This window comes from Macaca thibetana, chromosome 10 (genome assembly GCF_024542745.1).
Source record: "Macaca thibetana thibetana isolate TM-01 chromosome 10, ASM2454274v1, whole genome shotgun sequence".
In the NCBI taxonomy this organism is placed as follows: domain Eukaryota; kingdom Metazoa; phylum Chordata; class Mammalia; order Primates; family Cercopithecidae; genus Macaca; species Macaca thibetana.
The window spans coordinates 22,138,045-22,161,312 of NC_065587.1; the positions used below are offsets into that span (position 1 = coordinate 22,138,045).

The 23,268-nt window shown below is 46.3% G+C and overlaps 2 protein-coding genes across 6 annotated transcripts in view; one reads left to right on the forward strand and one right to left on the reverse strand.

Annotated features, from left to right (window-relative positions):
* Positions 1-609: 609 nt before the first annotated feature.
* HSCB (HscB mitochondrial iron-sulfur cluster cochaperone) overlaps positions 610-23,268 on the reverse strand; it is a 67,353-nt gene continuing 44,694 nt past the window's right edge. Inside the window, exons 1-7 of one of the 2 annotated variants that reach the window (XM_050806840.1) lie at positions 16,566-16,878; positions 14,356-14,452; positions 13,631-13,720; positions 11,999-12,143; positions 6,271-6,318; positions 1,071-1,163; positions 610-764 (exon numbers count right to left, since the gene is read on the reverse strand). In XM_050806840.1, coding sequence (XP_050662797.1) covers positions 673-764; positions 1,071-1,163; positions 6,271-6,318; positions 11,999-12,143; positions 13,631-13,720; positions 14,356-14,452; positions 16,566-16,801 — 801 coding nt within the window. In that variant the 5' untranslated portion in view covers positions 16,802-16,878 and the 3' untranslated portion in view covers positions 610-672. Of the gene's footprint in view, positions 765-1,070; positions 1,164-6,270; positions 6,319-11,998; positions 12,144-13,630; positions 13,721-14,355; positions 14,453-16,565; positions 16,879-23,268 lie in introns of those variants that run through there. The other variant, XM_050806841.1, reaches the window with a different exon arrangement.
* CHEK2 (checkpoint kinase 2) overlaps positions 17,032-23,268 on the forward strand; it is a 54,313-nt gene continuing 48,076 nt past the window's right edge. For 3 of the 4 annotated variants that reach the window (XR_007729266.1, XM_050806814.1, XM_050806816.1), the window contains exon 1: positions 17,032-17,126. The gene's annotated coding sequence lies outside the window, so the exon portion shown is untranslated. The remainder of the gene's footprint in view (positions 17,127-23,268) is intronic. The other variant, XM_050806815.1, reaches the window with a different exon arrangement.

Below are 23,268 nucleotides of genomic sequence, written 5' to 3' on the forward strand. Positions count from 1 at the left end.
TTCCTAACAGGTTGGGGACCCTTGATATAGACCACAAAGCTTGAAAATATTCACTACCAGGCCCTTTGCAGAAAAAAGTTTTTGGACTCCTCTTTGTAGGGCCTCAAATTGGCCCCATCTCCACCTCTTCATCCATTAGCCTACATTGGGGTCATGCAACGTCAAGTATCAGATGAAGAACTGACCACCCAAAGCTCTGACTAGGCTGTGTTTCTTCCCACATGACAAACTTTGCCATCCATTAATGCTTGAGCCACAGGCTTAATTAAGATGATATAAATGGTTAAAGCTTATCTATTTCCAACTACCAGAAGCCAGAAAAGAAATACACAATAACTTTGTTTATTTTCTTATTTTTTGAGACAAAGTCTCACTCTGTTGCCCAAGCTGGAGCGCAGTGGCAGTCTGTGCCCACTGCAACCTCCACCTCCAGGGTTCAAGTGATTCTCCTGCCTCGGCCTACCGAGTAGCTGGGACTACAGGCACGCACCACCATGCCCGGTTAATTTTTGTATTTTTAGCAGAGATGGGGTTTCACTATGTTGGCCAAGCTGCTCTTGAACTCCTGACCTCGTGATCTACCCACCTCAGCCTCCCAAAGTGCTGGGATTACAGGTGTGAGCCACTGCGCCTGGCAAGAACTTTATTTTTTAAACTTTAAACTATCAACAATTAAAGGGGAATCTTCTTCAACTTGATCTTTTCTTCTATATTTGAAAAGTATCTCATCTTTGTCAAAATTTCCTTGGCTTCTTCAAAGTCATCTGAAATAAACAGAGACACTGAAGTCAGTCTTCATTTCAAGCAAGAATAAAACCAACTCTGATGACTAGGGCAGCCATATATAGGTGGAGCCCTGGGGTCCGGAGGGCCCCTCAATTCCTCAATAAGACTTAGCAACAAAGAGGGAGAACATCTGGATCGTTAAGGAGACAAAGGGATAAACCAAATCGGGGGGGGGGCATGTAAGAGCATGTGCACAGGATTCACATAAATTAGAGAAGTTTATTCTCTTCAGGATAGACCCAAGTAATAAATGACTGGTGGGGGCTAGATGCAGGAGCTCATACCTGCTATCCCAGCACTTTGGGAGGCTGAGGCAGGAGGATGGCTTGAGCCCAGGAATTGAAGACCAGCCTGGATAACAAGGCAAGACCCTGTCTCTACCAAAAAAAAAAAAAAAAAAAAAAAAAAATTAGCTGGGCATAGTGGCACATGTCTGTAGTCCTGGCTACTTGGGAGGCTGAGGTGGGAGGATCCTTTCAGCCTAGGAGTTTGAGGTTGCACTGAGCTATGACTGCGCCACTGTACTTCAACCTGGGTGACAGGGTGAGACCCTGTCTCTTTTAAAAAAAAAAAGGGGGGGTTGTGTTTTAAAAGTTTTAAAACTTTTTCCCTAACACATGTGGTGGTATACTGAGGATATGAAAGCACTGGATGCTTCCTCTATGTCAGGTGCTGAGGCACAGAGCTGCCTTCAGGGGGCTTACAGTTCAGGTGCTAAGGCACAGAGATAAGCTCAGGGGGCTTACAGTTCCCAAGAAAGACACCGTTAGACCAGTGATTTTCTTTTTTGTGTGTGTGTGAGATGGAGCCTCACTCTGTCACCTAGGCCAGAGTGCAGTGGCGCGATCTCAGCTCACTGCAACCTCTGCCTCCCGGGTTCAACCAATACTCATGCCTCAGTCTCCTGAGTAGCTGGTACTACAGGGTGTCTGCCACCATGCCTGGCTAATTTTTGTATTTTTAGTAGAGGCAGGGTTTCACCATGTTGGCTGTGGCTGGTCTCAAATTCCTGACCTCAAGTGATCTGCCTGCCGTGGATTCCCAAAGTGCTGGGATTATAGGTGTGAGCCACCATGCCTGGGCAGACCAGTGATTTTCAACTGGGGATGATTTTGTCCCCATGGGGACATCGGGCAAGATCTGGAGATATTTTTGGTTGTCACAGCTAGGAGGTAGTACTGACATCTGGTGGGTACAGGCCAGGGATGCTGCTAATCGTCTTATAGTGCTCAGGACAGCTCCCCCAAATGAAGAATTAACTGGCTTACAATATCTGTAGTGCCAAAGTTGAGAAACCCTGACTTAGATAAGTACAACACAATGTGAAGAGTGCTAAAATGAAGATATGTTATAACCACTGGCATCATTCCAGATGACTCCAAAAATAAAATATTTAGCAAAAAAGTCACAGGATATATATGATATTATTTATATAAAGATAAAAATATGTGAGACGAAATAATGCATTATTATGTACATATATGGTTAAAACTATCAAGAAAAGCAAGGGAATGAGTAACACAAAATTCAGGAGGGTGGTTACTGTGGGAAATGTAATGGCAAATGGTCTACCAGGGACTTGGAAGGCCTTGGTCATATTTCATTTCTCAATTTATTTAATATATTTTTTGTATTAAAAAAATTTTAGGACCAGGTGCAGTGACTCAGGCCTGTAATCCCAGCACTTTGGGAGGCCGAGGTGGGCGGATCATGAAGTCAGGAGTTCAAGACCAGCCTGGGCAACATGGTGAAACCCCATCTCTACTAAAAATACAAAAATTAGCTGGGCGTGGTGATAGGCACCTGTAATCGCAGCTACTTGGGAGGCTGAGGCAGGAGAATCACTTGAAACCGAAAGGCTGAGGTTGCAGTAAGCTGAGATCGTGCGATCGTGCCACTGCACTCCAGCCTGGGTGAAAGAGCAAAACTCGGTCTCAAAAAAAAAAAAAAAAAAAAAAAAAAATTAAGTTGTGGTAACACATGACATAAAATTCATCATGTTAGCCATTTCTAAGTGTACAGTTCAATGACATTAACTACATTCACATTGTTATGCAAGCATCATCACCATCCATCTGCAGAACTTTTTTTTTGTTTGTTTCAGATGGAGTCTCCCGTTGTCGTTGAGGCTGGAGTGCAGTGGCATCATCTTGGCTGACTGCAGCCTCCACCTCCCGGGTTCAAGTGATTCTTGTGCCTCAGAATCCCAGGTAGCTGGGATTACAGGTATGCACCATCACACCCAGCTAATTTTTGTATTTTCAGTAGAGATGGGGTTTCACCATGTTGGTCAGGCTGGTCTTGAACTCCTGGTCTCAGGTGATCCATCTGCCTCAGTCTCTCAAAGTGCTGGGATTACAGGTGCAAGCCACCCTGCCCAGACTTCCACAGAACTCTCTTCATCTTGCAAAACTGAAGCTGTCTACTTATGAAATAACTGTCTATTTTCCTCTTCCCGACTCTATTCCCCACAACCACCATTCCACTTTCTCTCTATGAATCTATCACAGGTACCTCATATAAGTGGAATTATATAGTATTTGTCCTTTTGTGACTGACATTTCACATAGTACATTGCCCTCAAGGTTCATCCATGTTGGAACCTGTGTCAGAATTTCCTTTTTTTTTTTTCCCTTGAGACAGAGTTTCGCTCTTGTTGCTCAGGCAGGAGTGCAGTGGTGCGATCTTGGCTCGATTCTCCTGCCTCAGCCTCCCAAGTAGCTGGGATTACAGGCATCTGCCACCACACCTGGCTACTTTTTGTATTTTTAGTAGAGATGGGGTTTCAACCATATTGGCCAAGCTGGTCTCGAACTCCTGACCTTGTGATCCGCTGGCTTTGGACTTCCTAAGTGCTGGGATTACAGGCTTGAGCTACTGCGCCTGACCCTGTGTCAAAATTTCTATCCCTTTTTTTTGAGATGGAGTTTTTCTCTTGTTGCCCAGGCTGGAGTGCAATGGCGCAATCTCAGCTCACTGCAACCTCTGCCTCCCGGGTTCAAGTGATTTTCCTGCCTCAGCCTGCTGAGTAGCTGGGATTATAGGCACCTGCCACCATGCTGGGCTAATTTTTTTGCATTTTCAGTAGAGATGGGGTTTCACCATGTCGGCCAGGCTGGTCTCGAACTCCCGACCTCAAATGATCCGCCTGCCTCAGCCTCCTAAAGTGCTGGGATTACAGATGTGAGCCACTGCGCCCAGCCCATTGTTGCACTTATTATTTTGAACAAATTTAACTGTTAGATCAATTTAAAAAAAAGTTTTAATTTTACATTTACTTATTCCTTTCTCCAATGGTTTTCCTTTCTTTATGTAGACCCAAGTTTCTGACCTATATAAATTTCCTCCACTCTAAATAAATTCTTTTTTTTGAGACAGAGTCTCATTCTGTCACCCAGGTTGGAGTGCATTGGCGTGATCTCAACTCACTGCAACCTCCGACTCCTGGGTTCAAGCGATTCTCCTGCCTCAGCCTCCTGAGTAGCTGGGATTACAGGTGAGCGCCACCACGCTGGCTAATTTTGTATTTTTAGTAGAGATGGGGTTCCACTATGTTTGTCAGGGTGGTCTCGAACTCCTGACCTCGTGATCCGCCCACCTCAGCCTCCCAACATGTTGGGATTACAGGCGTGAGCCACCATGCCTGGCCAATCAATTATTTTAACATTTTTTTACAAGGCATGTCTCCTGTCAACAAATTTCCTCTTTTTTTTTCAGATGGAATCTTGTACTTTTATCCAGGCTGGAGTGCAGTGGTGCGATCTAGGTTCACTGCAACCTCCACCTCCCAAGTTCAAGTGATTCTCCTGCCTCAGCCTCCCGAGTAGCTGGGATTACAGGCACACTACCACACCCGGCTAATTTTCTATTTTTAGAAGAGATGGGGTTTCACCATGTTGGCTAGGATGGTCTTGATCTCTTGACCTCTTGATCCACCTGCCTCGGCCTCCCAAAGTGCTGGGATTACAGGTGTGAACCAGCACGCCCAGTCTAAATTCCCTCAATTTTTATTTGCCTGAGAATAGCTTCATTCCTCCTTCAGGTTTCTTTTTTTGTTTTGAGAAGGAGTCTCACTCTGTTGCCCAGGCTGGAGTGCAGCAGTGCAGTCTCAGCTCACTGCAACCTCAGCCTCCCCGGTTCAAGCGATTCCCCTGCCTCAGCCTCTTGAGTAGCTGGGACTGTAGGCACATACCACCACACTCAGCTAATTTTTGTATTTTTAATAGAGATGGGAGTTTCACCATGTTGGCCAGGCTGGTCTCAAACCCCTGACCTCAAGTGATCCACCCACCTCACCCTCCCAAACTGCTGGGATTACAGGTATGAGTCACCATGCCCGGATCACTTTTTTGATATAGTTTGTTTCTCTAGCAAGGCAGAAATGTCGATCCTTTTTTTTCTTTTTTTTTTGAGTCAGAGTCTTGCCCTGTTGCCCAGGCTGGCATAGTGGCACAATCTCGGCTCACTGCAACTTCCGCCTCCCTGGTTCAAGTGACTCTCCTGCCTCAGCCTCCATAGCAGCTGGGACTACAGGCGGTGTGCCACCACGCCCGGCTAATTTTTGTATTTTTAGTAGAGATGGCGTTTTATCCGTTAGCGAGGATGGTCTCTATCTCCCAACCTCATGATCTGCCCACCTTGGCCTCCCAAAGTGATGGGATTACAGGCGTGAGCCACTGTGCCCGGCCCAGAAATGTATTAAAGGCATTTTTTAAAGGCAGAAATGTAGATTCTAAGTATTTCATATCTCCCAACATAGCTATCATAGGAAGGTATATCATAGCTAGTCATTGAATGAATGGCTACGTCTTAGTGCTTGGAATTTCTTTTTTTTTTTTGAGACGGAGTCTTGCTCTGTTGCCCAGGCTGGAGTGCAGTGGCCAGATCTCAGCTCACTGCAAGCTCCGCCTCCCGGGTTCACGCCATTCTCCTGCCTCAGCCTCCTGAGTAGCTGGGACTACAGGCGCCCGCCACCTCGCCCGGCTAGTTTTTTGTATTTTTTTAGTAGAGACGGGGTTTCACCATGTTAGCTAGGATGGTCTTGATCTTGTGACCTCGTGATCCGCCCGTCTCGGCCTCCCAAAGTGCTGGGATTACAGGCTTGAGCCACCGCGCCCGGCCTTTTTTTTTTTTTTTTTTTTTTTTTTTTTTTGAGACAGAGTCTCTCGCTGTGTCACCCAGGCTGGAGTGCAGTGGCGCGATCTCGGCTCACTGCAAGCTCCGCCTCCCAGGTTCACGCCATTCTCCTGCCTCAGCCTCAGAGTAGCTGGGACTATAGGCGCCCGCCACTTCACCCGGCTAGTTTTTTGTATTTTTAGTAGAGACGGGGTTTCACCATGTTAGCCAGGATGGTCTCGATCTCCTGACCTCGTGATCCACCCGCCTCGGCCTCCCAAAGTGCTGGGATTACAGGCTTGAGCCACCGCGCCCGGCCTGTGCTTGGAATTTCTTTCCATATTTAAGAAAGTCAAGAAAAGAAAGTACCTTGTTCAAAAGCACTGCTCACATTGTCAGTAAATTCTTTCTGTTTAGCTGAAAAAGAAAACCATTCTCTTAATTTTTCCACTGAAATAGACTTATAATATGAAGACAATACATATACTTTGTAATCATGCTGGTTTGAACACAACTAAGGAGGAAGTTTATATTCAAGGGTAAGGCTTCATAACCTTTGTCTCTGTGTGTACCATGACGGCAGCTGCTGTTTAGCAGAACTCTGGCTGACCCTAATAACACTCTGTTTTTCTACCCATGAAAGGTCTGAGGAGCAATCACCAAGGCTTATAAAATGGCTATAGAATCAGTTAAAAAAAAAAAAAAAAAAAAAGACAAGGATATACTGATTATCTCCACAAAACAGTTTGGGTCTTCGACATTTCAGCAAGGAGAATATTAACATGCTGGGAACACCTATCAGTAAAGCATTACTGAGTGTTTCCGGCAACGATTTGCAAATTGTATGGCCTCTCAGGAAAATGAAAACATTTACATCATGTTGTGTCATAAGAGAGAAGATGCCAAACAAAATAAAGCAGCAGCTATCTCATATTTCTCTTGATTCCTTGTTAGAAAATGAGGAATTTTCCAGTAATCTCATTTCTCAGATATAAATAGTATCAGTCATTTATATGGTGTCGTCTTTCGAAACACTGTCAAATACATTATATCCCTAAGGTAGGAAATGACAGGTATTGGGGGAATTGTCCCATGGGTGATGAGTGGAAGATCTGGGAGCAGAATCCAAGTCACTTGACTCCGAGTCTGGTGTTTGAAACTCACCTCTCAGGTAGCAGTGTGGTGTCCACAAAAGAACAGACTAGGAACCTGGAGGTTCTTAAGCTCTGACCCTAAAATTAACTAGCTCTATGCCTTGAACATTCATTTTACCTGGGCCGTAACAGATACCTTACAGGAGAAAATTTAGGAATTAATCTAAATTAAGGTCAGTGAGCTGCTCAAAGTCAAATGTTTACTATAGGGCTAGAATAAGTTTTTTTTTTTTTTTTTTTTTTGAGACGGAGTTTCACTCTTGTTGCCCAGTCTGTAGTGCAATGGTGCGATCTCGGCTCACTGCAACCTCTGCCTCCCGGGTTCAAGCAATTCTCCTGCTTTAGCCTCCGAAGTTGGTGGGATTATAGGCGTGCGCCACCATGCCCGGCTAATTTTGTATTTTTAGTAGAGACGGGGTTTCGCCATGTTGGTCAGAGTGGTCTCGAACTCCTGACCTCAGGTGATCTGCCCATCTCAGCCTCCCAAAGTGCTGGAATTATAGGCGTGAGCCACCATACCTGGCCTAGAATACATGCTTTTACATGCTTTATCTCATTTATCTTGATCCCCACGACAACCAGTACTAATATTATCTCTATTTACAGATGAGGAAACTGAAGGTCAGAGGAATGAAGTCATTTGTTCAAGGTCACACAAAGTCAGTAGCATGCTGCCTTGTCATCTAAAATTGGGCAGCTGAGCCCATCGACTGCAACTCCTGAGTTTCTCTTCTCCCTATCACCGAGCCCTAATGCTGTCAACATATCTCCAGCTGACAGTCCCCTCACCACAAATTCTATTTTACTGCTTTAAACGTCTTTTCTCATTATTGTTTGCTCATTTAGTAAATACTTACCAAGTTCCTTTTAAACTATAAGTACTTTTCTGTGAGCTGAGGATGTGAGGGAAGCAAAAAGTAGACATGATTTCTCCTTCTGCAGAACTTCCAGTCTAATGAGGGAGGCTGATATTGATCAATTAATATCACACAGAACAGTAAAGTTATAACTGTGATTAGTCTTACAAAAGAGATAGCCACTACTAATAGATAGCTTAAAAAAGGCTTCTCTGAGGAAATGATGATTGCCTTCAGATCTGGAGAAGGAGGGGTTAACTTAAATGGGGTGAAGGAGAGGAGGGCTTCAGGCAGAAGCAAGAGGCCCTAAGGTAGGAGGGTGCCTAGTACAGATGAGGAACCGGAAGTGGTCAGTGTGGCTGGAGTGGAGAGGGCAAAACGAAGAGAAGCAAAGGACAGGGCATGCAGGGCCCTGTAAGGGATGCTAGAGCTTTAGAGCAGTGAGAAGCCACTTAAAAGTTTTTTCTTGGGGAGGGGGGAGGGGGGAGGGATTGCATTGGGAGTTATACCTGATGTAAATGACAAGTTGATGGGTGCTGACGAGCAGCACACCAACATGGCACAAGTATACATATGTAACAAACCTGCACGTTATGCACATGTACCCTAGAACTCAAAGTATAATTAAAAAAAAAAAAAAATACACATTAAAAAAAAAAAAAGTTTTTTCTTTTTTTCTGAGACGTGGTTTCGCTCCACTGCTGAAGCTGGAGAGCAATGGTGCAAACACGGTTCACTGCAATCTCCACCTCCTGGGCTCAAGTGATCCTCCTGCCTCAGCCTCCTGAGTAGCTGGGACTACAGGCATGCACTACCACATCTGGCTAATTTTTAAATTTTTTTATGGAGATGGGGTCTTGCTATGTTGACCAGGCTAGTCTTGAACTCCTGGGCTCAAAAGATCCTCCCACTTCAGCCTCCCAAAGTACTGGGATTACAGGTGTAAGCCACACCTGGCCAATTTAAATAAGGCCAAAAGTAGTGATTAGATTTGGGTTTTGGCTGGGCTTGGTGGCTCACACCTGTAATCCCAGCACTTTGGGAGGCCAAGATGGATGGATCACCTGAGGTCAGGAGTTTGAGATCAGCCTGGGCAACATGGTGAAACCCCGTCACTACTAAAAACAAAAAATAGAATTAGCCAAGCATGGTGGCACGCACCTGTAGTCCTAGCAACTTGGGAGGCAGAGGCAGGAGCATAGCTTGAACCTGGGAGGCAGAGGTTGCAGTGAGCCGAGATGATACCACTGCACTCCAGCCTGGGTGACAGAGCAAGACTCTGTCTCAAAAAAAAAAAAAAAAGACTTGAGTTTCAAAAAGATTCCAGTGACAGTGAAGGGATTTGTTAGATGGGGCCTGAAGGTACAGACAGACCAGTGAAAAGCTACTGCAGTTGTCCAGGTGAGAGTGAATGGTAGCTTGGAAAAGGTTGGTGGCAGTGAAAATAGAGATGGGTGGATGAATTTGAGGCAAATTTAAGTTGGCTCTTTCAGACATAAAAGACTGACTACACGCATAAGGAAAAATAAGGTTGTTAAGGCCTCCTCAAAATTTACACTTGTTCAACTGGTGTCATTCTCTTAGGGAACACTGGAAGAGGAACAGATTATTCTTCTTATTATTTTTTTATTTGGAGTCTTGCTTTGTCATCCAGGCTGGAGTACAGTGGCACGATCTCGGCTCACTGCAACCTCCGCCTCCTGGGTTCAAGCAATTCTCCTGCCTCAGCCTCCCGAGTAGCTGGGACTACAGGCACATGCCAACACGCCCAGCTAACTTTTTGTATTTTTAGTAGAGACGGGGTTTCACTATGTTAGCCAGGATGGTCTTGATCTCCCGACCTCGTGATCCGCCTGCCTCGGCCTCCCCAAGTGCAGGGATTACAGGCGTGAGCCACCGCGCCCGGCCTAAGAGGAACAGATTTTTTTTGGGGGAAAGGTGGGGAGGGGAGACACTTGGGAATCCATTTTGGGCACAGTTGACATATATAAACTCCAAGAACGCACAGTCTTTCTTGTTCTATGCTGTATCCTCAGTGTCATACGCAGTGCCTGATATTTGTAGTAGAACACTACAAATATCTGTGAAAGTATGTAATGAATAGAGTCTAACAGAGAACCTTGGACTCTTTTATATGTGGAATGGTCAATTTGATGAGTCAAGTTGGCTAGGCTATGGTGCCCAGTTGTTTGCCAGGCACATTGAGTCACGCCTGTAATCCCAGCACTTTGGGAGACTGAGGCAGGGGGATTGCTTTGAACCCAGGAGTTTAAAGCCAGCCTGGGCAACATGGCAAAATCCCATCTCTATAAAAGACACAAAAAATTAGCCAGGCGTGGTGATGCACGCCTGTAGTCCCAGCTATCCAAGAGGTTGAGGTGAGAAGATTGCTTGAGCCCATGGGTCAAGGCTACAGTGAGCTGTGACTGTACCACTGCGCTCCAGCCTGGGTGACAGAGTGAGACCATGTCTCAAAAAAACAAAAACCAACTAGTTTAGATGATCCTGTGAAGGTATTTGTAGATGTGATTAACATTTATAATCAGTTGACTTTAAGTAATGGATGTTACCCTACATAATGTGGGTGGGCCTCATCCAATCAAGTAGAGGCATTAAGTGCAAAAACAGGTTTTCTGGGAAGGAATTCTGTAGCAAGACTGTAACATAGAAATCCTGCCTAGACTTTCAGCCTGCTTATCTACCTTATAGATTTTATTTATTTATTTTTTTGTGACAGGGTCTCACTGTCACTCAGGCTGGAGTGCAGTGGCGTGATCTCAGCTCACTGCAAGCTCTGACACCCGGGCTCAGGTGATTCTCCCACCTCAGCCTCCCGGATAGCTGGGACCACAAGTGTGCACCTCCACGCTTGGCTGATTTTTTTTTTTTTTTGAGACAGAGTCTCACTCTGTTGCCCAGGCTGGAGTGCAGTGGCACAATCTCGGCTCACTGCAAGCCCCGCCTCCCAAGTTCAAGCGATTCTCCTGCCTCAGCCTCCCGAGTAGCTGGGATTATAGGCATGCACCACCATGCTCGGCTAATTTTCTATTTTTAGTAGAGACGGGGTTTCTCCATGTTGGCCTGGCTGGTCTCGAACCCCCAACCTCAGGTGATCCACCTGCCTCGGCCTCCCAAAGTGCTAGGATTACAGGCGTGAGCCACCACGCCCGGTCGACGCTTGGCTGATTTTTTTTTTTTTTTTTTTTTTTTTTTTTTTTTTTTTTTTTTTGAGACGGAGTCTCGCTTTGTCGCCCAAGCTGGAGTGCAGTGGCGCGATCCTGGCTCACTGCAAGCTCCGCCTCCTGGGTTCACGCCATTCTCCTGCCCCAGCCTCCCGAGTAGCTGGGACTACAGGCGCCCGCCACTGCGCCCGGCTCATTTTTTGTATTTTTAGTAGAGACGGGGTTTCACCGTGGTCTCGATCTCCTGACCTTGTGATCCGCCCGCCTCGGCCTCCCAAAGTGCTGGGATTACAGGCGTGAGCCATTGGCTGATTTTTTAGTCTTTTTTTTCACAGATGGAGTTTCGCCACATTGCCCAGGCTGGTCTCGAACTCCTAGACTCAAGGGATCTGCCCTTCTCGGTCTCCCAAAATGCTGGGATTACAGGCATGAGCCACTGCGCCCAGTCCTACCCTATAGATTTTAGATGTGCCAGCTCCCACAATTATGTGAGCTAATTCCTTAAAGTAAATAACCTTCCTTTTTTTTTTTTTTTTTTTTTTGAGACGGAGTCTCGCTCTGTCGCCCAGGCTGGAGTGCAGTGGCGTGATTTCTGCTCACTGCAAGCTCTGCCTCCTGGGTTCATGCCATTCTCCTGCCTCAGCCTCCCGAGTAGCTGGGACTACAGGTGCCTGCTACCACACCTGGCTAATTTTTGTATTTTTAGTAGAGACAGGGTTTCACCATGTTGGCCAGGCTGGTCTTGAACGCCTGACCTCAGGTGATCCACTCGCCTTGGCCTCCCAAAGTGCTGGGATTATAGGCATGAGCCACTGTGCCTGGGCCATTATGTACTCTTTACGTTCATTTTTCACTTATCCTTGGACAAGCAATGAAATACATTCGGTGCTATTTTGTCTTTCACCTTTGACAATGGATTCAATCTCTTTCATGGCAGCTTCACTTTCAGCTTCTGCAAGTTTTTCATTGATTTCCATTATTTCCATGAGAAATTGCCTGTCCATTTCATAATCTGTCCTTTCAGGAATCTCTATTCCATGGAGCTTTAGCTATTGGGGCAGAAAGCAAGAAAAATAAGTTGAAGAAACTATGGGCAGAGTAATCTAAATCCTACTCATCCGTTAGGAAATAATACCACTAATAGAGAAAACTGGAACAGTCCCAGTAATGAAAGACTAAGGGGTATCAAAAGGTTGGACTGAAACATAAATGCTGGAATGGGATTTCCACTTAATGCTCCCTGAAACTGTGTGACCTTGGTGTGATCTTGGGGTAGTCATCCCTCCACCCAGAGGTTGAACTAGATGTTTCTAAAGATTCTATTCAATTACAAAATTTTCTAGATTGTAAGATACTTTTTTTTTTTTTTTTGAGATGAAGTCTCGCTCTGTTACCCAGGCTGGAGTGCAGTGGCATGATCTCAGCTCACTGCAACCTCTGCCTCCTGGGGAAGCAATTCTCTGCCTCAGCCTCTCAAGTAGCTGGGATTAGAGGCACCTGCCACCACGTCTGGCTAATTATTTTGTATTTTTTGTAGAGGCAGGGTTTCACCACCTTGACCAGGCTGGTCTTGAACTCCTGACCTCGTGATCCACCTGCCTCGGCCTCCCAAAGTGCTGGGATTACAGGCGTGAGCCACCATGCCTGGCCTCTTAAGATACTTTTGAGAGGGGAAAATAAAAAAAACACAACAGAAAATGACTTTTAACTAAAAGCTACCAACATCAAATCCTTGAAATTCATAGAAAAAAGCTAGAAAATAGGCCGGGCGCGGTGGCTCAAGCCTGTAATCCCAGCACTTTGGGAGGCTGAGGCGGGTGGAACACGAGGTCAGGAGATCGAGACTATCCTGGCTAACATGGTGAAACCCCGTCTCTACTAAAAGTACAAAAAACTAGCCGGGCGTGGTGGCGGGCGCCTGTAGTCTCAGCTACTTGGGAGGCTGAGGCGGGAGAAAGGCGTGAACCCGGGAGGCGGAGCTTGCAGTGAGCCAAGATCACACCACTGCACTCCAGCCTGGGAGACACAGCGAGACTCCGTCTCAAAAAAAAAAAAAAAAAAAAAAGAAAAAAGCTAGAAAATAACAATTTAAAAAATGCTGTTGAGGCAAGTAATATTCACAGAGAAAATTATACTTGTGCTGTAAGGCTAAATACTATTGGGTCCCTGGACTCTTTTTTTTTTTTGAGAGGGTGCAGTAGTACAATCACAGCTCACTGTAGCCTCGACCTCTCAGGCTCAAGTGATCCTCCTGCTTCAACTCCAGAGTAGCTGGGACTACAGGTGTATGCCACCATGCCCAGCTAATTTTGGTATTTTTTGTAGAAATGGGGTGTCATCATGTTGCCCAGGATGGTCTTGAACTCCTGGGCTGAAGTGATCTGTCCACCTCAGCCTCCTAAAGTGCTGGGATTACAGGTGTGAGCCACCATGCCCGACCTCAAGCACTCTTCTGCTGAATAAAGGGGACGTGGCTGTCCTATGTCATAATGGGCATCAGGACTTCATGCACAAAAGGGCTGGGAAATCACCTTACAAGGTACAGTCCTCTGCTCAGGGGGGCGAGGAGGGTCTTATAGGCGTCATTCACCAGGGTCGAATGCTTCTCTGAGAAGTCCTTTTCAGTCTGTTAGTGGAGATGAAGATAGTACTATTACCATCCAAATTACAAAGTTTTTTTTTTTTTTTTTTTTTAGACAGAGTCATCCAGGGTGGAGTGGCAGTGGCATGAACTCAGCTCACTGCAACCTCTGTCTCCCACGTTCAAGTGATCCTCCTGCCTTAGCCTCTCAAGTAGCTGGGACTATAAGCGTGTGCCACTGCACTAGGCTAATTTTTATATTTTTAGTAGAGACAGGGTTTCACCATGTTGGCCAGGCTGGTCTTGAACTCCCGACTTCAAGTGATCCGCCTGCCTGGGCCTCCCAAAGTGCTGGGATTAGAGGCATGAGCCACTGCACCAGGCAGGCCCACAAAGTTTTATAATATGCTGATGGGCAGGCACCTAAGGAAGTGGTTAAGTAGAGCTGGTGTGGGATGAGATGTCTTTATACTCAGCTGATAGGTCTTAAGTTATCGGGGAAGTCAGACAAAAGCTATGAGTGAATGGCAGCTCTGGGTCTGGCAGGCTAGGGTCAGACTGCCATGGGGCAGACACAGCTGATTTTCCAGCTGGGTCCCTGATAATCACATAATCACAAGGCCACTGCCACCCAGTATGCACACATATTTGGGGATTATTGGGGTTGGCCAATAAGCTACCTGAGACCTCTGGCTGAAGAAATCTGGGTGGACAAGACGCTGCAGTTGCTGGTACCTGTGCTGGAGCTTTGCAGTATCAACTCTGAAGGAACGGTTGCTGGAAAGAAATTGGGAGATTAAATTTATGCAACAGATATTTAAAGATTTGTCTACCATGAGCCTGGTTCTTGCTCTTATGGGGAAGTTGCAATAACATATACACAGATAATTTCAATAAGTGGTAGGTCCTACGAAGGGACACAGAACAGAATCAGAGTGGGTAGCAGATGTAGTGGACAATGAGACGACACTGAACTGAAACCTGAATGATGAGTAGTCAAAGATCAGATGAAAGAGACATCCAGGTGGAATTCCAAGAGCAAGGACCTCGAGGTGGAAGCAAGACAGGGATGCCTGAGGAACTTAAAGATCAGTGTTACTGTAGCCCCTTATACATGTTCAGTGACTGGTGGGGGCAGATCCCACAGTTAAGGGAAAAGGACATTCCTAAATTACACAAAGATTTTTTGCCTGGCCAAACTTTAGTCAGATTTCTGAACCTTCTCCTAGGCCCAGCTGTACGCTTTCTTGTAAAATCCAGTTTTGGCAAATAACCTTGCTAAGTCAGTTTAGCTAGAATCTTAGATATTTGATTATCCTAGATCTCTGATCAGAGTGTTCATCCTCCACCATCCCCTAGGTAATGTCTGAGCACCCTGGCCTGTCTTCAGCAAGAATACTGTTAGGTCGGTTTAGCCAGAATCCTGTTTACTCTGCTCCTTGGCTACAAATTTCCTTCTGCCCATGCTGTTTTTGGAGTTGAGACCAAGCTCTCTCCCTAACTGCAAGACTCTATTGCAGTGCCCCCTCTACAAGATGATTTTTTTTTTTCTTTTTTTTTTTTTTTTTGAGACTGAGTCTGGCTCTGTCGCCCAGGCTGGAGTGCAGTGGCCAGATCTCAGCTCACTGCAAGCTCCGCCTCCCGGGTTTACGCCATCTCCTGCCTCAGCCTCCCGAGTAGCTGGGACCACAGGCGCCCGCCACTTCGCCCGGCTAGTTTTTTGTATTTTTTAGTAGAGATGGGGTTTCACCGTGTTAGCCAGGATGGTCTCGATCTCCTGACCTCGTGATCCGCCCGTCTCGGCCTCCCAAAGTGCTGGGATTACAGGCTTGAGCCACCGCGCCCGGCCTTTTCTTTTTTTTTTTTTTTTTTGAGAGGGAGTCTCGCTCTGTTCCCCAGGCTGGAGTGCAGTGGCGCGATCTCGGCTCACTGCAAGCTCCGCCTCCTGGGTTCACGCCATTCTCCTGCCTCAGCCTCCGGAGTAGCTGGGACTACAGGCGCCCGCCACCGCGGCCGGCTAATTTTTTGTATTTTTAGTAGAGACGGGGTTTCACTGTGGTCTCGATCTCCTGACCTTGTGATCCGCCCGCCTCGGCCTCCCAAAGTGCTGGGATTACAGGCGTGAGCCACCGCGCCCGGCCAAGATGATCCTGAATAAAGTCTTTCTGGTGTTTGAACAAGTGTGACTGAATAACGTTTTCTTTAATACCACCCTATCTTTTCCACAGCCCAGGTCCCTTCATCCCTGTCTCCCGGTTTATTTTAATTCAACCCCGTTCACACTCTACTCCCAGAGTCTGTCCTATTTCCTTATCAGTTCAGCTCTATCCACACTGCCCCATCTCTCCAAGATCGTCAGCCTCAGGGGAAAAAACTATTTATTGGACCCTTTCCCTCGAATTCTCACTTTTCCCTCAGGTCTCGCCTGCAATATTAAGATTTTCATGCTTTACTCCCCAATTTCGGACTACACTTCTGCAGTCCTTTCTTAAATACATCAAACCAACTCTTCCAGTCTCCCGGGCCCTGCCCCTCAAGTACCCCTTCCTCAAGCTCCGCCCCTCGACTTCTCCTTCCCTTTCCCGTAGGTACCGCCCCTCAAATCTCCCTCCCCTCTAGCCTCGGCCCCCCTATTTCCTCTAACTTCAGCGCCCGCCCCTCCAGTCCCGTTCGTCTCCCTTCTCCACACCTCAACGCTGCTTCCCTCAGTCCCCGCCTCTCAATTTCCTCCTGAGAAATCAAGACACTTCTCTCACGCCTGCTCTCTAGACCTCCGCCCCCCTATCGGTCCCGCCTTCTCTTCCGCAAGCCAGATCCGTCCTCCCCTCTCGCAGGCCAGACCCCGACGTCTCTCTCGCCCGGGCCCGTTTCCCGAAACAGTCGCTCGTACCAGTCCATAAGGCTGAAGTAGTCTCGAGTGGGGTCAGGTGCCTGCAGCGCTCTGCACTGTGGGCAGAAGAACCTGTCCTCCCGCCCGGGGCCCCATGGGCCGCCGCAGTTCCAACAGTGGGGAGAATTGCTTCCCGCCTGCGACGCAGCATCGCAGCTTAGCAGTCTCCTTCTGGGAACCCCTGTCGGCCAAAACCCCCACACCCGGAGCAAAGCCCCGACTCTCCCCCGCCACATCTCGCCGGCGGCCTAGCTAGCCGTGGTCACCCGTGGGGAAAAGCAAAGAGAGCGTCCAACCAGACTAATGCTGCTGATTGGCTGGGGAGTCGAGGGGGCGGGATCACCCGAGGGGAACCCGAGTTCTAAGTTCCGCTCTGCCTTCTAAACTACAACTCCCAGGAAGCATTGAGGCGATGCCTGACGGCCACATCTGCTGCTCCTCATTGGTCCGGCGGCAGGGGAGAGTGTTTTGATTGGCTGAGGGTGGAGTTTGTATCTGCAGGTTTAGCGCCACTGCAGGCTGAGGCTGTGGAGAGTGTGCGGCTCCAGGTGGGCTCACGCGGTGAGTCATATTGGGAACTTCTGTTGGGTGTTTGGTGGTTCGAATCCCATCTTCAGCGTTTCGTGCGAGCGGAGTCTCCTGAGCTTCGCTTTGTCTGTATTTTTGAACTGAAGGGGGAGTGTGTGGGCGACTCTCTTCCTTTTTAGTAGATCATCCTCGAGGTGAAGTTCACTTCCCGTATTACTTACAAGCTGAAACAGGCCTGAACGGACAGGATAAGAAGGAACAGAGTTGTGTTCTTCAATATCAGAGCGAAGTTACTTTGTAAAAAGTTCTATAGATGTTAGTAATCATTGCCATTCTTTAGATTCAATCTCTAAAATACTTATAGAGAGGCCAGTCTTAGCTACTGGGCGCTGCAGGAACTGGAAACGCACTGAGCTGTGTAGGAGGATGTTCTGCGTGTCCCTAAGTAAGTCCCTAAGTAAGTGTATGGGATAGGGTGGCCAGGAGTGGGTAGGAGGGAATCAGTCCTCCTTCGGACTTAGGTTTTCTACTTGAAAAAAAAGATTGTGTTTCACTTGAAAGGCTTCTGGACTTTTTTTAAAAAATTATTTATTTTTGATATAAAGTATACATGTATGAGTACCACATATGTACCTTTTTTTTTTTTTTTTTTTTGAGACGGAGTCTCTCTCTGTTGCCAGGCTGGAGTGCAGTGGCGCGATCTGGGCTCACTGCAACTTCTGCCTCCTGGGTTCAAGCGGTTCTCCTGCCTCAGCCTCCTAAGTATCTAGGATTATAGGTGCCCGCAACCATGCCCGGCTAGTATTTTTAGTAAAGATGGGGTTTTACCATGTTGGCCAGGCTGGTCTTGAACTCCTGACCTCAGGTGATCCACCCGCCTTGGCCTCCCAAAGTGCTGGGATTACAGGTGTGAGCCACTGCACCCAGCCTAATTTCAGTTTTTTGAGGAATCACAATACTTTTGTGATTAGTGGCTATACTGATTTGCATTCCCACCAATGGTGTATGCGAACAGGGCAAGGTCAGACATAACTAGGTCCGTGAACATTTGTGTTTTTCCACAAGATCAGACTTACTGATGTTTTATTTTAATTGTAAAAGCCACGAGCTACATGGAGTTCCCAAGGAAGCAATTTTCTGTAGTACTACCTGTTTACTTGGTAGTCAGAACCGTGGGCACACAGGCTGAAGCCATTCCACAAGTCAGTCAGCATTGTAAATTATACACAATAGTATATTTATTTAATATATAAATGTTATAGGTTAAAAATCTTACATTAAAGTAACATTTAACATTCAGAGAAAAGGGGATAGGGAAAGCGGTTATCAAACCAGTCCAAGGAGAGCAATGTGGACAAAGAGAGTGTTTTGGCTTGATCTGGGGTGTCAGTGTCTTGTAAGGAAGAGTTTTTGATGTGGATGAGCCTTTGGTGGCAGATGCTGGGTGTTAATCGTGAGTGACAGCAAGATGGTGTCCGTTAGGACAGCCATTCTGACCTAATAAAGTCCTGGTCTATGACCACAAAATTTTCTGGTAAGGACTAATAACAAAAGCGTGTACATGTTTATGTCCTTATCTGGTTTAGTACCGTCTTTTTTTGTTTTTTTTTTTGAGACAGAGTCTCGCTTTGTCTCTCGCAGGCTAGAGTGCAGTGGCGTGATCTCGGATCACTGCAACTTCCGACTCCCTGGTTCAAGCGATTATCCTGCCTCAGCCTCCCGAGTAGCTGGGATTACAGGCACGTGACACCACGCCCAGCTAAGTTTTGTATTTTTAGTAGAGTCAGGGTTTCACCATGATGGCCAGGATGGTCTTGATCTCCTGACTTTGTGATCCGTCTGCCTTGGCCTCCCAAAGTGCTGGGATTACAGGCATGAACCACTGTGCCTGGCCAGTACAGTCTTTATTAATTAGACAAACATCTGGTCCCTATTGGCATAATGCCTTTTAAAATACAAGAGCCTTTTTCTAAGATAAAATTACTTATGTCAAGAGCACTCTGTACAGTTCCCCTTTCTCCACATTCTTCCCAGCATCTGTTATTGCCTGTCTTTTATTCAAACCATTTTAACTGGGGTGAGATGGTATCTCATTGTAGGTTTGTTTGTTTGTTTGTTTGTTTGAGACAGAGTCTTACTCTGTCGCCTAGGCTGGAATGCAGTGGTGCGATTTTGACTCACTGCATTCTCTGCCTCCCAGGTTCAACCGATTCTCCTGCCTCAGCCTCCCAAGTAGCTGGGATTATAGACACCTGCCACCATGCCCAGCTAATTTTCATATTTTTAGTGGAGACAGGGTTTCACCATGTTGGCCAGGCTGGTCTCAAACTCCTGACCTCAAGTGATCTGCCCGCCTCCGCCTCCCAAAGTTCTGGGATTACAGGCATGAGATACTGTACCCAGGCCTCACTGTAGTTTTGATTTGTTATTTCTCCAATGATCAGTGATGTTGAGCATTTTTTTATATACTCGTTGGCCATTTGTATGTCTTCTTTTGAGAAATGTCTGTTCGGATCTTTTGCCCATTTCATTTTTTTGAGACAGTCTCACTCTGTCACCTAGCCTGGAGTGCAGTGGCGCGATCTCGGCTCACTGCAACCTCCGTCTCCGTTTCCTGGATTCAAGTGCTTCTCATGTCTCAGCCTCCAAAGTAGCTGGGACTACAGGCACGAGCCACCACGCCCAGCTAATTTTTTGTATTTTTAGTAGAGATGTGGTTTCGCCATGTTGGCCAGGCTGGTCTTGAAGTCCTGACCTCAGATGATCCACCCCGCCTTGGCCTCCCAAAGTGCTGGGATTACAGATGTGAGGCACTGTGCCTGGCCTGCCCATTTCTTAAATTGGATTATTTGTCTTTTGCAGTTGAGTTTCATCTCCTTATATATTCTGATTATTCATCCCTTGTCAGATGGCTAGTTTGGAAATGTTTTTTCCCATTCTGTGGGTTGTCTCTTCACTTTGTTGATTGTTTCCTTTGCTGTGCAGAAGCTTTTTTAGCTTGATGACATCCCAGTTGTCTGTTTTTGCTTTAGTTGCCTGTGCTTTTGAGGTCTTACGTAAAAAACCTGTGCCCAAGATGAGTGTCCTGGAGCATTTCCCCAGTGTTTTCTTCTAGTGGTTTTATAGGTTTGGGGACTGGACTTCTGTTTATAGTCCTGGAGTTTTGCTGCCTTCACTTTGGTCTTTCACTCACTTCTCTGCATGACTTTCCAATAACAATGGCTCCCAGAGAGCTTGGGTGGGTGGGGGGAGTATTACATACATCACTTCACTTAATCCTTATGGTCTGTCTACTTATTTTTGATGAGAAAACAGGCTTAGCGAAGTTGTGATCTACCTAAAGTCATGCACAGTTTCACTCAAGTGTCTGACTCCAGATCTGCTTGCCTCTAATCTCTCATAGCAACTTGTTGACACATTTTCTCCAGTTGTCCTGTCTTGCTCAAAAAGCTGTGGGGAAGACTCAGCCTGGCTGAGGTAGTATTAGACCAGCAGTCCCTGGAGTGGCATACTCAGTTTTGGCATTGCCTTCCTGGTATGTTTTAAAGAAAACTCATCAGAACCTTTGTATCTTTTTTTTTTTTTTTTCCTGGTGATAGGGTCTCTGTCACCTAGGCTGGAGTGTAGGCTCAATCACGGCTCACTGCAGCTTCAGCCTCCTGGGCTCAAGTGATCCTCCCACCTCAGCCTCCCAAGTAGCTGGGACTGCAGGTGCACACCACCATGCCCTGCTAATTTTTTGTATTTTCTGTAGATATTGGATTTCACCATGGTGTCCAGGCTGGTCTCGAATTCCTGGGCTCGAGGAATCTGCCTGCGTCAGCCTCCCAAAGTGCTGGGATTACAGACTAGACCCACCACACCTGGCAGAACATTTGTATCTTGAAAGCTGTGTAAATACAATCAATGTGGGTATCGTAGTCCCTACTTATCAGCGGTAGTAATTTCAGTTACCAATGGTCAGCTGTGATCTGAAACTAAGTGGAAAATTCATAAGAAATAATCAATTCATGGCTGGACATGGTAGCTCATGCCTGTAATCCTAGCACTTTGGGAGGCCGAGGTGGGCCTGAGGATCACCTGAGGTCAGGAGTTTGAGATCAGGCTGGCCAATACGGTGAAAACCCTGTCTCTACTAAAAAAACACACAAATTAGCCAGGCATGGTGGTGCGTGCCTGTAATCCCAGCTACTTGGAAGGCTGAGGCAGGGGAATTGCTTGAACCCAGGAGGTGGAGGTTGCAGTGAGCCGAGATTGTGCCACTGCACTCCAACCTAGGTGACTGAGTGAGACTCTGTTTAAAAAAAAAAGAAATAATCAATTCATAAGTCTTAAATTATGTGGTTTTGCAGTGCTTGTGTTCAAGTCACCCTTATATTTAATAATGGCCCCAAAGCAAAAGATGCTGACAATTTGGATATTGCAAAGAGAAGCTGTAAAGTGTTTCCTTTAACTGAAAAGGTGAAAGATCTCAATTTAATAAGGACAAAAAAATTTGTATGCTGAGGCTGGTAACATCTGTGGTAAGAACAAATCTTCTATTTGTGAAATTGTGAAGAAGGAAAAAGAAAGTCGTGCATAGTTTATATAGGGTTCTGTACTATGTGAGGTTTCAGGCATCCATTTGGGGGGTCTTGGATCTTATCCCCCTGTGATGGTGGGGACTATGATAGTGTTGTTTCCTGTGTTCTCCTGGAGTAGTAGCCTGAGTATGGGGAGGAAGAGAATGTCCTCCTCCCCCCGCCCCCCGCTTTTTTTTTTGTTAATCCGATTAGGTCAGCAGTGGACGTTACTTTGGTTTTACTGGTGGTTCTATTATCAGAGTCTTGTTTTGTTTTCTGTTCTTTGGAGATGGGGTCTCACTCTGCCACCCAGACTGGTGTATAAGTGGTATAATCGTAGCTCACTGCAGCCTTCAACTCCTGGGCTCAAGTATTCCTCCCACCTCACCTTCCCGAGTAGCTGAGGCCACAGCTGCATGCCACCATGTCTAATTTTCTTACTTTTTGTACAGGGGAGTCCCACTATGTTGGCCAGGCTGGTATTGAACACATGACCTCAAGTGGTCCTCTTGCCTTGGCCCTCCCAAAGTGCTGGGATTACAGGCATGAGCCACTGCACCCAGCCTGTTATGAGAGTCTGTCTATTAGGTTAATTCTAAGACAAGGGTGGGAGCCTCTGTTATGGTCTCCAGTTTATAAAAGATATTTCCTGCAAGATTCCATCAAGGCTGGAAGGCCATTTAGGATGCTGAAAAGATAAACCCTATAGTTACTTAGCATCACAAAGGGATAGGTGGAGTTATTTAGAGCTGTCTTCCTTTGTGTTCTGCCTCATCAGGTCACTGGGTCCTTAGGTGTCAGGGAATCTAGATTGAATGAACAGGTGTGTTTCCCTTTAGGAGCAAGCCCAGAGGAAAAGGGGTACCAGTGACATTTTATGTAAATGGACCCTTTGGAATAATGCAGCAGGTTATTGTACAATTTCTTTTTGACTTCTATTCCAAGCCACCTGATCCTTTGTCTTCTTTCTCTTTTCAAAATACACAGATGCTCCTCAACTTTCAATGGCGTTATGTCTAAATAAACCCATTCTAAGTTGAAAATATTGTTAAATTGAAAATACATTCAATATACCTAACATACCAAACATCATAGTTTAGCCTAGCCTTCTTTAAACATGCTCAGAACACTTATATCAGGCTGCAGTTGGGCTAAATTATCTAACACAAAGATTATTATTATTTTTCGTAGAGGTGGGGTCTCAAACACCTGCCCTCAAGCAATCCTTCTACCTTCGCCACCCAAAGTATTGTTTACAGTTGTGAGTCACTGCACCTGACCTATTTTATTTTTAAATTTTATTTATTTCATTAATTTATTTTTTTGAGACAGGGTTTCACTCCTGTCACCCAGGCTGGGGTGCAGTGGTGTGACCTCAGCTTACTGCAACCTCCACCTCCTGGGCTCAAGCAATTCTCCTGCTTCAGCCTCCTGATTAGCTGGAACTACAGGTGCCTGCCACCACGCCCGGCTAATTTTTTTTTTTTTTTTTTTTTTTTTTTTTTTGAGACGGAGTCTCGCTCTGTCGCCTAGGCTGGAGTGCCGTGGCCGGATTTCAGCTCACTGCAAGCTCCGCCTCCCAGGTTCACGCCATTCTCCCGCCTCAGCCTCCC